The sequence below is a fragment of the Mustelus asterias genome, chromosome 6 (genome assembly GCF_964213995.1).
Source record: "Mustelus asterias chromosome 6, sMusAst1.hap1.1, whole genome shotgun sequence".
Taxonomy (NCBI): Eukaryota; Metazoa; Chordata; class Chondrichthyes; order Carcharhiniformes; family Triakidae; genus Mustelus; species Mustelus asterias.
This window is the reverse complement of record NC_135806.1, coordinates 18410552-18424002: the sequence shown is the minus strand read 5'-3', so window position 1 is coordinate 18424002 and position 13451 is coordinate 18410552. Positions and strand designations below refer to the sequence as shown.

The window sequence follows — 13451 nt, the reverse complement described above, 5'->3', positions numbered from 1 at the left end:
ATTTAGCTCCTAACATCCAATACTCCCTCCGCAGGATCTCCTCCCTGTTTCATCCCATGTTCTTTGCTCCAACTGGGAGTATGACAACTGGGTTTTCCCCTCCCTTTCCAAATGCCTCTCCAGTCACCCAAGATATCCCTTACTCCGGCACCTGGTCGGCAACACACCCTTTAGGACTGAAATTCATGGCTGCAATGGACAGTATTATTCCCCTTAATTATAAAGTCCCCCATCACTACTACACTTCTCTTCTGCTCTTTATCACTCCCTCTCTCTCCCCACCCCTGGACTTCCTTCTGAGCACAGGCTTTGGTCTCTATTCTGACTGATCTTCCCACTCTTTCTGCCCATCCTTTTTTTATTCATTCATGGGACGTGGGAGTCGCTGACTGACCAGCATTTAATGCCCATATCTAGTTGCCCGAGGGCAGCTGAGAATCGACCACATTGCTGTGTTTCTGGAGTCACATGTAGGCTAGACCAGGTAAGGAATGCAGCATTTCCTTCCCTAAAGGACATTAATGAACCAGATGGGTTTTGCTGACAATCGACAATGGTTTCGTTTGATTTGATTTATTATTGTCACATTTATTAACATACAGTGAAAAGTATCGTTTCTCGCGCACTATACAGACAAAACATACCATTCATACAGAAGGAAACGAGAGAGTGCAGAATGTAGTGTTACAGTCATAGTTAGGATGTAGAGAAAGATCAACTCAATGCAAGGTAAGTCCATTCAAAAATCTGACAGCAGCAGGGAAGAAGCTGTTCTTGAGTCGGTTGTATGTGACCTCAGACTTTTGTAACATTTTCCTGAAGGAAGAAGGTGGAAGAGAGAATGTCCGGGGTGCGTGGGATCCTTAATTATGCTGGCTGCTTTGCCGAGACAATGGGAAGTGTAGAAAGAGTCAATGGATGGGAGGCTGGTTGGCGTGATGGATTGGGCTACATTCACGACCTTTTGTAGATCCTTATGGTCATCAGTAGATTCTTAATTCCAGATTTTTTTTATTGAATTCAAATTCCACCATCTGCCGTGACGGGATTTTTCCAAGATCCTCAGAACATTAGCTGAGTTTCTGGATTAATAGTCTAATGATAATACCACTAGGCCATCACCTCTCCTTGCAGTGCATCATACCTGCTGGACAGGCTCACTTTCTGCAGGACATTTTCTCAACCTTTCCTAAGTCACCGCTACCTGGCACCCTGAGAGCCACACCTGCCCCTATGAACCTATGCTTTCTTCTTTGGTGTGACAGTGTACGACATAAAATTATCCAGAAATTTATCCCCCTCCTTTATGTTTCAGAGAGCCCCTAATTACCACTCGCTCCCTCAGCTCAATGTCTGGAAGACAAAGACATTTTCTACAGATGAGAATTTGGAACAGTCTCGCTAATCATACAGTTCGAGCAAAAGGCTTGTCCTGCCACCTCGTCTTTTTCATTGATTTATAACTGAATTAAAATGAACTAGGCTGCTTGAAGAACAAAATTAAGAACAATATTGTTTACTCAACCCGTGAACCACTCCGCCATGTTCACCTTGAAAGCTTTCACAAGCTTCTCCACTTCATCAACTGTTGTGCCACTTTTGCTATGCAGTTTGTGTTTTCCTCTTTCTCCTGCTGCTCTGCCACACTGCTGTTTCAATACTTGGGACCACAGTCCTGTGTTCTCACAAAGTTTAGCTCAACTTGCCAGGAAATGTTAGGTCTCCATTTCTCGATCAATGCAGAAATTCTATGGACAAGTGAAACAAATAGCCACTGACCACAAAATCCAGCCCCATATTTATTAATATTTCAAAATACAATTACATGAATGCAGAAACAGATTTTAAATCCATATATTTTATGAGACTGGTACTTTCTATAAAGTGAAAATATATAAAAGCCTGAAAGGTATGTCACAAGGCTATCCCTCTTTAATTTTGAAAGGATGATTTCAATTGACTGGAAATTTTGCAACATGAAATGAGACAGAACAAACTTCTTAAAAATGCAAGGCCACCTTCCAAGGTGCAAATGAAAAAGAAATCAAACAAATCACCCTCATATGAGTGAAGAGAGACATTTCCCATCATTCAGATATCCGTCAAAACTCATCACTGTCTAAGGAAGAGACAATGAAATGTAAAGTGCTAAATATTGAAACAATGGCTGCCACAGACACACCCACCCCAAGCCCCTTGGAAATACACAGTGGGCGAAGTATAACAGGCCAGACTAGAGCCACTGCAGAGAGACTGCAAAGACTTTAGCAGAACAGACAGGCAGAGCTCGCTCTCCCTTTTGGGACAAGGATATTGTTCGGAAGGCAACATTACTAGAAATCTACCTTCAGCTGTTCGTAATAGGTATGCTAATGAGTACAAACCCAAAACAAAATGATTACTGTTCGATGCAATTCTGTGATTGAACAGCACTTACTGAATAATCCGAGTGTGTTAATAGTTACACTAAAGTCCATTATATTTCTAATTTTTCTCAGCTCTGATGAAAAGTCATTGACCTAGAAATGCTAACACTATTTCTCTTCCCACAGAAGCTGCCTGACCTGAGTACTTCCAATACTTTGAATTTTTATTTCCGATTTCCTACATCAATTGTTCCCTAGTTTTTCTTCACATAGCTTTATATGAATTTTGAAAGAGCTATGTATATTTTGTCCTCATTTATTATTACTTCATTTTTAGATTGCAGCTAGCCAATTGTAGCTATTCCATTTTCCGTAGTGGCCTCCCAAACTCCCTTACACTCACCTTATAAAAGCAGCCATAACCAAGGTGAAAAAGCAAACAAAACACAAACTCATCATTATCTTTATGCACAAGTTAGAAATGTTATAAGTAATGTCCGTCACTGTAATACAAGCTTCCTCATATTCTACCAAAAAATGCCAAGAGCGTACTCTACGCACAAAATTTGATCCCTCCTTAGTGTGATGTCCAGAAATTCCTGCTCCCAAATTAGCAGCAAGAGTAGGAACCTGATGACAGAAGTAGGTGAAAACTGCAACATACAACTTAAACATTTTGCGCTTAGGGAGAAAACAGGGAAATTGGAAACGGTATTCAAATATGAACAATGACACTGCAGAAAGAAAATAATAACCAAAGCATGTTCAAATTTTGGGACATTAAGTATGCAAAATTAGATGTTATCCAACTAATTACAACACTCATGAAATAAAAATAATATTTCTAATTTACTGCCAACACTAATCAAATACACACTGTACAATCCAAGGAGGCCACATGCTGAATTAAAAAGTTAAAAATTCAGATCCATCACTATATTTTGGCACAATATTTACCAAAATAACTTCACACAAAAATATCTGCGCCTTCAAAGATGCTTTGGTGTTCCACAAAATGTCTTTAAAAAAAACCTCTGCTTCCATGTTGCATATAATTAATATATTGTGCAAAGTAAAAATATAATTAACTGTCCTTTCAGTTTTTTAACAATACCAGGTTAAAGTCCAACAGTTTATTTGGTAGCAAAAGCCACACAAGATTTCGGAGCCTTAAGCCCCTTCTTCAGGTGACACACCTGAAGAAGGGGCTTAAGGCTCTGAAAGCTTGTGTGGCTTTTGCTACCAAATAAACCTGTTGAACTTTAACCTGTTGTTAAACTTCTTACTGTGTTTACCCCAGTCCAACGCTGGCATCTCCACATCATGACTTTCAATTTTTGCCATAGGGGGAATGGGGTGGCATTGGGAATTTGACTGTATACTGTGCAGTGATTGAATACTCTTTATAATATGTGCTAATAAAAGTTCCAGGGTATTGACAACGCGAGTGGGACAGAACAACATCTGGCAGGAAGTTTACAAAGGTTTACTGACCATATCAAAGACAGCAGATTTCCATCTAGGCTTATTATACATCCAAGAGGAATTCACACAGTGCATTTTTTTTTAAAAAGAGAGGGGAGTGATTGCTTCTGAGTACATTTATAGTTTACAGAGCAATCTGTCAGAAAGTTGAAAAACAGACTTTGAAGGTTAGCACCTTTTTTATCTACAGACTCTCCTATTTCTGTGTGCACAGTGCTTCCACAGAATTCAGAAAGCAGTTAACATTTTGAGACCTGACTTTTCCTTCAGGTGTCTTTTGCAGGACACAAAAGATAATCGATACATTCCACCTGCATTCCTTGTTGCCACTTACTTGTTTAGCGATTTTTCCATAATCAAGCCATCGAATGGTGGCAAAGTTTGTTGACTCAGCACAGTTGAATCCATGATTGAAGCCAGCATGGTACCCATAGGGGAAAGTGATCATGAACTGCCCTGCTTCTTGTGTAATCTGCATGAAATAAAAGTGTAAAGCAGCTTGAAGTTGGAGGACCATTAAATTTAATTTCAGAATTCAAATGCAAAATTTCCAGGACATAATTGTGGATTCTTTTTGCATCATAACAAACAATTTAACTGATACTGGTTACATACTACACAAATTGAACAAGAGGATAGTTAGACAACTATACCATACAAGTGGGGGAAACTTGAATTTTGATGGCTTTTTTAAAGAAAGTGCAGAAATTTATTTCATAATCAATGTACGTACACAGTCCATCATTTCCAATAAACAAGGAACAAAGTTACGCCATTTTTCCTACTTTTGAGATATTTCAACTACAGACAAATATTATTTAACTACCTGCTCATTAGCAATAGTGTGGTTGTATTCATGTGCATATTTTAATTGTTACCAGAGAATGAAGAATGAGTGAAGGTTGTGGAAGCAGAAAACAAAACAACCAGGAGATTAACATATTTTATTGTCCTTAATGGTACAAAACTTGAGTATTGCTGAAAAAAAAAGGGACATGCTGCTGAAGCTTTTCAACTTGCATTCACCAGACAGACACAAGAGTATGAAGTCAAAAAGGGAACAACAATTCATACTGCACGAGAAGATGGTGCAGGTTGGTTAGCAAATAGACTCTGATTGATGGAGGGGTTCTCATGGAGAATGCATCGACAAATAGTTAAATGCCAAGTTTTTTTAAATTTCAAACCAGGCAGGTTGACTCCAATTCTTCATGCCAATGCCAAGGGGAATGAACTTGGGCCCAATTTTTGGGCGTACTTACCAGAACGAATCTCCGACACTCAGCATTGCAGAGTGCCTCAGCGTCATTCCCTCTGGCAAGTAGGGAGCAGGGCCTATTCCCAGCCAATAGGCTGGCAATCTAGTGCTGAGCGGGCCACTGCCCATGCACCAATCTGTCAGTGCAGAGTTCGGTGAGTGCGCACTGCACCACCCACCCCCCTCCCGCCCCACAATCACCGCCCTCCCGCTGAACCCCAAGGGATCTTGCACAACTAGATTGCTGGACTGCCCCACAACTCGCCTGATCGCTGGCCTTCCAGACCCCCCCAATTCCCAATCACTGGCCTACTGGACCTCTCCGGGCCAGCCCCAATCTCCCAGCCCCAACCATCACCTGTTGCTCAAATCTTTTGAGACACCCTACCCTCCCAGGGTAACCGGAGGTAAACTGGATACTTTTCAGGACTAGAAATGACACCTTAGGCCCATTTGTGAATTTCCACAACATACAGCAAGCAACGATCAGATCAGGGTAGCCATTATCCTGCAGGATAGCTTTAATGCAACTGCTATGGCATCAAACTTACATGGTAAGCAAAAGTCTCAGGCCCTATCTACAATTTTGCTGATAAGGCCAATCTTATAGTGCATGGAACTCGATGCATGCATTTTGTCAAAACAGTCACACTAGTTAAGGTTGACTATTCTAGTTCCTTTGTCGGGCTTTCAGATATGAATGTCTGGGTTGGCCTTGAGATCTCGCAACATGACCAGACATTCGCATTGCATGTGAAAATTGGCCAAGTCATTTTAGTGTCCTGTCATATGTGTGCGCACTAGATCAGCTAAGCGCTCAGCGTCAAGTAGATGGCCTCACCATAAACAATACATATTTGAAATATGCCAGCACTGCAAAATCATTTAAGCAGAAGCAGTTTGGCAGTGCAATTAATGAGCATGTTCCACCATTCAATATTAGCCATACACAACCTGCCCATGTTTGCAAAACTCAAAACAATGTGCAACATTAGATGCAATTCCACGATTGTACAACACTTACTAAACAGTCCTGATAGTGCTAGGAATTACACCAACAACCAATTTAAGATTCTAATTTGGGCTCCCAATGTGGGTCACTTACGCAGGCTAGAAGCAATTCATATTCACAAGCAGGGCCCTGTCCTCTGCAAACAAAAAGAACATGTCCATGCGTTCCACCTTTCCCATCTAAATAAAAACTTGGGGGCAGCCTTTTCCTGGTTCATTCTGCAAGGCAATGCCTTGACCATTGTCAACTTCCCTGGTTTGAATTTAAACAAAAGCTTGGCAGTTAACTGTCCCCTAGTGCATTTTCCATGGGAACCCCTTTATCAGAGTCCACTTGCCAACCAACAGCACCCTCCGCTCATGCAGTACAGAGTGTTGTTCCCTTTCAGATTTGGTATTCCTGCATCTGTCCTGAGATATCTAAGCCAATCTGATTTCTGGCCTCTGATTTTAATTTCTCCATTGTTGATGGCTATGGTTTCAGCTGTCTTGAAATGAACTCTGGAATTCCCTCCCCACACATCTCTGCCTCTTTACCCAACTTTCCTCCTTTAAGATACTCCTTAAAACTTAGCTTTTTGGCCAAACTTTCCCATCTGACCTGATATCTCCTTATGTAGTTCAGTGTCAGAATATAATGTTCCTGTGAAGCACCCGGGGATAATTTATTTAATTCAAGGCATTATATACAAATTGTTTTCGTTATTAAGAACGATGCTAGGAATAATATTTTGATTTGATTTATTACTGTCATATATATTAGTGTACAGTGAAAAGTATTGTTTCTTGCATGCTATACAGACAAAGCATAGTGTTCATAGCGAAGGAAAGGAGAGAGTGCAGAATGTAGCGTTACAGTCATAGCTAGGGCGTAGAGAAAGATTGAATCTCCTGACATTCAAATAACTTTATTACCATAACAAATGCTGATTTCCTCACTTAGGTGAGCAGAAAAGAAATGAAACAACTGAGGGAGATAGGACTGAATTCAAAGTGTCTACAGTTGGTGCAGAAAAGCAAGTTAATGTGTTAGAACACAAATGGCAAAGTCCATTCTGATTAGAAGACTACAGTATTTATGTTGCCATGTGACAGAAATCTTCTATCGGCAGCTTACAGTAATGATTTTGTGTTTAGAGTATGTCCACATGCTAATGTGCTTTTGAAAACATCTGATTGTGGTTTGAAAGACCTGCTGTATCAAAAATCCCTCTCTAAAAGACCATCTCCATCAAACATTCTTTTGAATGAAAATGTGGATAAAGACAGATTGTTAACATTATAGTATTTCTTAATGTTGCTCCTGTTGACATGGCTAGAAATTTTAAGCAACTAGATTGAACATCCTGGAAAAGGTATGTTCAAAGGTTTATGAAGTTTAACAACACCAGGTTAAAGTCCAACAGGTTTATTTGGTAGCAAAAGCCACACAAGCTTTCGAGGCTCTGAGCCGAAGGGGCTCAGAGCGTCGAAAGCTTGTGTGGCTTTTGCTACCAAATAAACCTGTTGGACTTTAACCTGGTGTTGTTAAACTTCTTACTGTGTTTACCCCAGTCCAACGCCGGCATCTCCACAAAGGTTTATGATACAGAGTTGCAATGGTATCAAAGGTACTCAAGTAACTGCAATTAAGTAATTGCATTTTTTGGGTGCCAGCTCTCTCAATGCTTCCACCATTGTTTAATTTTACAGGTGTTATTGGTGAGCACCAGCTCAGCTGTCACCGATTTCCTATTGCTTAGCTTGCCAGTCTTCAGCACATTTATGTTTCAGTGTCACAAGAACCTGTAGCTCACAGTGTATTTTCAGCTCCTGTTCTCATCACCTTGTTAATCAGAGATGCAAGCGGGAATATAGTTCCTTCCTTTTAGCACTTGAAATGATATTTTAATTCAATTTTAATGTACTTCACTATCTCCTGCTCTTTTCTTCCCTCCAAATAAATTCTTCAATTTAATCTAGCAGCATCTGTGATAATGATTGTTTGAAAGGTTCCAGCTAAACTGCGCTGTAATATATCTTGCAGCACTGTAGGTCTTTTTACACCACTTCCACCTGCCTTTTCACTACATCCCTCTCTCCAGAAATCCATATAATTGCCTGTTGCATCCATTTGTATTGCCCGCCTAATGGTCTTTCCTGGAAACAAGTTCCACAAATCCATTACCCTTAGAGCAAAAACGACATGTTGCTTTGTATTTAATTCTCCTCCCTTTGAATTATTCAGGAAAGTGAATAAACATACCTGGATCTACTTTGTAATTTCCTTCACAAACCTGAAGAGGCAATACCTCTTCACATGGTTATAATAAAGGAAAGTACACCGCTATACTTACTGAACAGTGATTCTGAGGTTAGTAAAGAGCTCAACCTTTCCAATCATCAGCAAGTGCAGTACAGCAGACAGTCTACTGACAAAATCTGCCAGTCTCACAGATGCTAAACATATAGTACAAATGGAGCACAAGAGGAAATACAATGCACATTACCTGTGGAATAATCTCTTATGCAACCCATCCTAAATTCAGGTAAGCACGTTATTAATGACATGCTTCCTGCATAATTTGTAAAGACAAATCACACGGTTCATTTGATATTCTTTAGCTGCTGGGTTTGACTATACATCAAACAAAGATAAAATTATTTAATAAATCTCCAAATTTAAATACAAAGTTGATACTAAACAAACACTTGTGAAAGCTTGAAGCTTTATTATCATTTGTATAAAGGGGCACAAAAAATTCAAGAAGAATTCTTTTGGATTCACTGCTATCAAACATTTTGATTGGCTGCACTTGAATCATTTGAATCATCTTGCAGGTTAAACTGCAAAAGTCAGCGCCTGCTTGTCTGCAAGATTTGATATTAACTATTTGGGATCAGATGTGTAATCCATTTATTCTGAAGAATTTTTTTTTTCAAAATCAAGCTTTAATTGTTTGTCAGTTTTGGAGTTAAGTCAAAGGGGAAAAATAGATAAGTAAACAAAATACACAAGATCTGAAAGAAGAATGTTTTAAAGAAATTGTTCCTGCTGCACACCCCACATTCCTGTTGAAATTGCCAGCTTGAGACTAGAAATCTCAGTATTATCCCTTTCAGAACCATGAATAAAGTTATCAAAAGGAATTAAGATTCAAACTCAGGGCTCCAACTTGAGAATGAAATGTTTTGGAGCAGCACCTGCCCTTCCAAATGCAAGAAGAATATTGTTAATAATATTTCTGTTAAAACATTTAACATTTAAGTCCATTTAAATTTACAAAGAATTTCCTGCGTGTTAACTTCGCCAGATGAAAAACAGGTAAACAGTTCACAATTTTGCTTTTTTAAAAACTTGCTATCCTACATTTCTATGGGATAATTCCCAAACTGCACCTCCTTGAGAAAGTACACCAACATGCTTATGATACAAGACAAAGACAAGAGAAGCTCGACAAAACTGCCTTTGATCGAAACCAAATAGTTGTTCAAAATTGGAGAATTCCTTTGTGTAACGTCTCACAGGAATCTTCCAAAATATGGCTTGTGAAAGATAACATACTCGAGACAAACTTCTGAAACTCAATTTTAAAAGGTTGGACATACACCAAAGCATTACTTAACACACTTCAAAAGAACATACTATTTGTTATTCTTTAATTTCGACTATCTAATAAAAATGACATCATAAAAGGTAATGCATTTTATATATAAATACACTTCATAGAGAATAGTTCCATGATTATGGGGCAGCAAAGATCCGATGAACAATAATCATTTTGTATGGTTTTATTTTCTTTTAAACATATATTTAATACCTTGTCAAAAGGAATCCCATACTTCTTTAGTATAGAAGGAGAGATAAGGGTCATCTTGTGACGTAGGAAAGCATCACATCCTTGGGAACTACTTGGAAAGAAACCTGTAGATGAGAAATTTTTACAATTAATTTCTTTATATTACAATAGGGTAATTCATCTTATCTCAAGTTTGCCAAATAATACTTCCCATCATAAGGAAACATGTGGCTGGTGTACGCAGAAAGGGAACTCCAAAAACAACCTTTTACACAGCTATTTTAACAAAAATAATTTGAAGTGGTTTTGCTCCATTTTTGTTCTTTTTCAAAATATACATTTTAACTATTTTTACCCCCGTTAGTTCTATTGAAATGATGAGCATTCAACCTTTCCCCAATGCACCAAAGAAATGTTCTTTAAAACAATGTAACCAACTAATCATAGAGGATTTGGCATGTGCCAGTCTTGACTCAATTGGCCGCACTCATGCCCGAGTGACAAGGTTCTGGGTTCATGTCCCAATCCAAGACTTGAGCACAAAAATAAAGGCTAATACTTCAGTGCGGTATCAGGGAAGGGCTGCACTGTTCAAGGTGCCATCTCTCAGGTGAGACATTGGTGCAATTCTTGCAAAACATTTCTAATTGTCAGCTCTGGCAGGAAAAGCAGTGAGATTCCTTCCGGGTGGGCCGGCAGGATCCCTATTGCAACCCACCCACACTTAGAAATATGTTTTGAAGTTGGGGTTATTTGCCGTTAAAGAGATGTGCAGACCTAAAGAAACCAGTAAGGCAGGCTCCTCAGAGAGCAGGGCACCTTTTCTAAAGGACACCCCAATTTCAAAGAAAAGTAACAGGTCCCACTCCCAGCGGACATCATGATCCTCCCCTCCCAGGAGATATGGGGAACACCTCCAACCCTTGACCAAGTTGGGCATCCTTCTTTCCCCCCCCCCACCAATGCAAACATCAGGTGACCCAATCATCCACCCCCACAAGTGACCGACACCCCGCTAGGGGATTGCCAAAAGCCCCATCCCTTCAGGCCCCTGCCCTCAGCAGTGCCAACCTGGCACTGCCCCCTGGCACCATGACAGCTCCAAGGCCAGGACACTGTCCAGTCGTGTCCCTGACCACCCACGGGCTACAAAGGCCTCCGAGCCCCCCAACGTGATCATCACGACTGTCCAGAGAATTCAACAGTGCTGTGAGAAAGTCCTCATTGAGGAATCCTTGGACTGTAATGTTTGAGTTGTGCCAGCTGCTTGTATTGGTTAAAACCAACCTCCAGTAAAGGCATATTGTTTCAGACATAAGAGAGAAAAAGTCCCCTTTGAAAAAAAACGAACTCAGACAGTACCCCTGTGCTTTCTAGGAAGCACTTCAGAGTTGAAAACAATCCCCTTAAAGAATGAGCTCAGACCGAACAGCTACGCTTTTGAGGAAGCACTTCATTGTTAATGGACTATGAAAGGCTATATAAACTAACAACGATAACCCCTCCTTTGAAAGAGCCGGAGTTGTCACTCAAGCGGGTTGCGAAAGTTAATGGGGCATGAAATGGAATGTGAACAAAGCAACTTCAAAGCTTTTTAAAACTACATAAAACTACATAGAGAAGACTAGCCCCTGCAACTTCAGAGATCTTTGAAATTGGCTTGCTAAGAGACAGCTCAAAGCTTTTTAAAGCTACAGCGAGGAGACCAGCCACGTAACCATTTTCAAGGGGAAAACCATCGACCTGAACCCCTCTACCCCAGCCCAAACACCACTCAACCCCCATCTCCCTTGAAGGACATCCCTCTGCAACCTGGCAGCGATGATATGGTCATGGGCACCCTGGACTTGAGTGCTTAACAGTACTCACCTTCCTATTCCCCCTCAGAGTCCATGGCACCTAGTCCCCACTTTTCGTGATTGATGCCTGGGTGACTTCCCGCTGGCTGAACGGAAGCATATTGGGAGGTCATTGCATTTGACTTTAATCTCACTATTGAGATTAAATTCTCATGAGTTCAGATCAAGTTCTTGTCCTTTCTGAGCGAAATCCTCATCAGGCCAGGTGAAACAGGCCAGGAATATCAGAAACTGTTTAACGCCCAGCGCAAATCCCGTTTCAGGCCTCTCGCTGAATTCATTGGCCTAGTGGGAATTGTGCCTGGGGTTAATGGGGCCAGAGAATCGTCCCCCCGGCAAAATAAAACTGAGGCTGTCTGCCATCTCAGTTGGACAAAAAGGTCTGAGGATTCTATTCTAAAGATGAGCAGAGGATTTGTCCCGTGTATCTGGCTAATATTCATCCCTCACGTAACATCACAAACAGATTGGTACCTCTCTACTCAAATGTACCATGGTGTGAGTTACAGAGAGGAACAAGGCTTCACATCACCAGAAGAAAAACACGGCCAGCTTGACACTTTCACAGGTAGCCACTGAAAGGAATTCTGACAGCTCCAAGTCCAGTATGAAAGTTCATCCTCAACAGAAACAAATGGGGTCACTGCCAGGTCCCTATTCTCTATTACTAAAGTAATGGAGAATAAGAGTGAAGAAATCCTCCTACAGTTGTTTGGGCCCTGTAAGACCACACCTCGAGTAGTATATACAATTTTGGTATCCTTACCCAAGGAAAGATGTATCAGCTTTCGAGGCAGTGTAACAAAGGTTCACTAGGCTGATTCCTGAGGCAAGAGGAGAATATAGACTAGAGGCCAACCATTCAGAATTAAGAAAAGGAGAAAGTTCTTCACTCAAAAGGTTGTGGGCCTTTGGAACTCTCTACACCAAAAGGCTAGGTATACAAAGGAAATTAAAAGATTGGGGACAGTGCAAGAAGGTCGAACTGAGGTAGATCACCATGATGGTATTGAATGTCAGAGCAGACTTGAAGAACAAATGGCCTCCTCATGATCCTACTTTATATGTTGTTATACTTTTGCCCAAACTGACGTCACAAAAAGAATCCTAAGATGGAGTTGGAGTCTTGATTTCTGAACGAATATCACTGATTGCCATAACCACAGGAATAAACTTTGACTTCGCTCTTTCTCACACACATCTGCCACCAACATTCAATCATGAAAACGAAAACAGGAAGATGATTCAATGTTTTTTAAAAATCCCATGATTTGTCATTTTGACCTGGCAGCTCACATTATTTTGACATTAATATTAGTAAACTATAAAATCAACAATGTGTAGCTTCAAACAGCAACACAAACTCTAAAATTACAATGAGAATTTCAACATTAATACTATCTTTATACCTTTTTTATATCGCTGGCTGGCCAGCATTTATTGTCCATCCCTAGTTGCCCTTGGAGGGCAGTTGAGAGCCAACCACATTGCTGTGGCTCTGGAGTCACACATAGGCCAGACTGGGTAAGGACGGCAGATTTCCTTCCCTAAAGGACATTAGTGAACCAAATGGGTTTTTCCGACAATCGAAAATGATTCCATGGTCATGAGTAGATTCTTAATTCCAGACATTTATTATTGAATTCAAATTCCACCTTCTACCGTGGCAGGATTCGAACCCGGGGTCCCCAGA

At 40.4% G+C, this 13451-nt stretch overlaps 1 protein-coding gene across 1 annotated transcript in view; it reads right to left on the bottom strand.

The window, feature by feature from the left end:
* The window catches only part of LOC144494781 (lysine-specific demethylase 4C-like), a 386490-nt gene that overhangs the window by 265179 nt on the left and 107860 nt on the right, over nucleotides 1–13451 (bottom strand). The window contains exons 7-8 of the mRNA XM_078214103.1: nucleotides 9921–10024; nucleotides 4186–4323 (exon numbers count right to left, since the gene is read on the bottom strand). Coding sequence (XP_078070229.1) covers nucleotides 4186–4323; nucleotides 9921–10024 — 242 coding nt within the window. The remainder of the gene's footprint in view (nucleotides 1–4185; nucleotides 4324–9920; nucleotides 10025–13451) is intronic.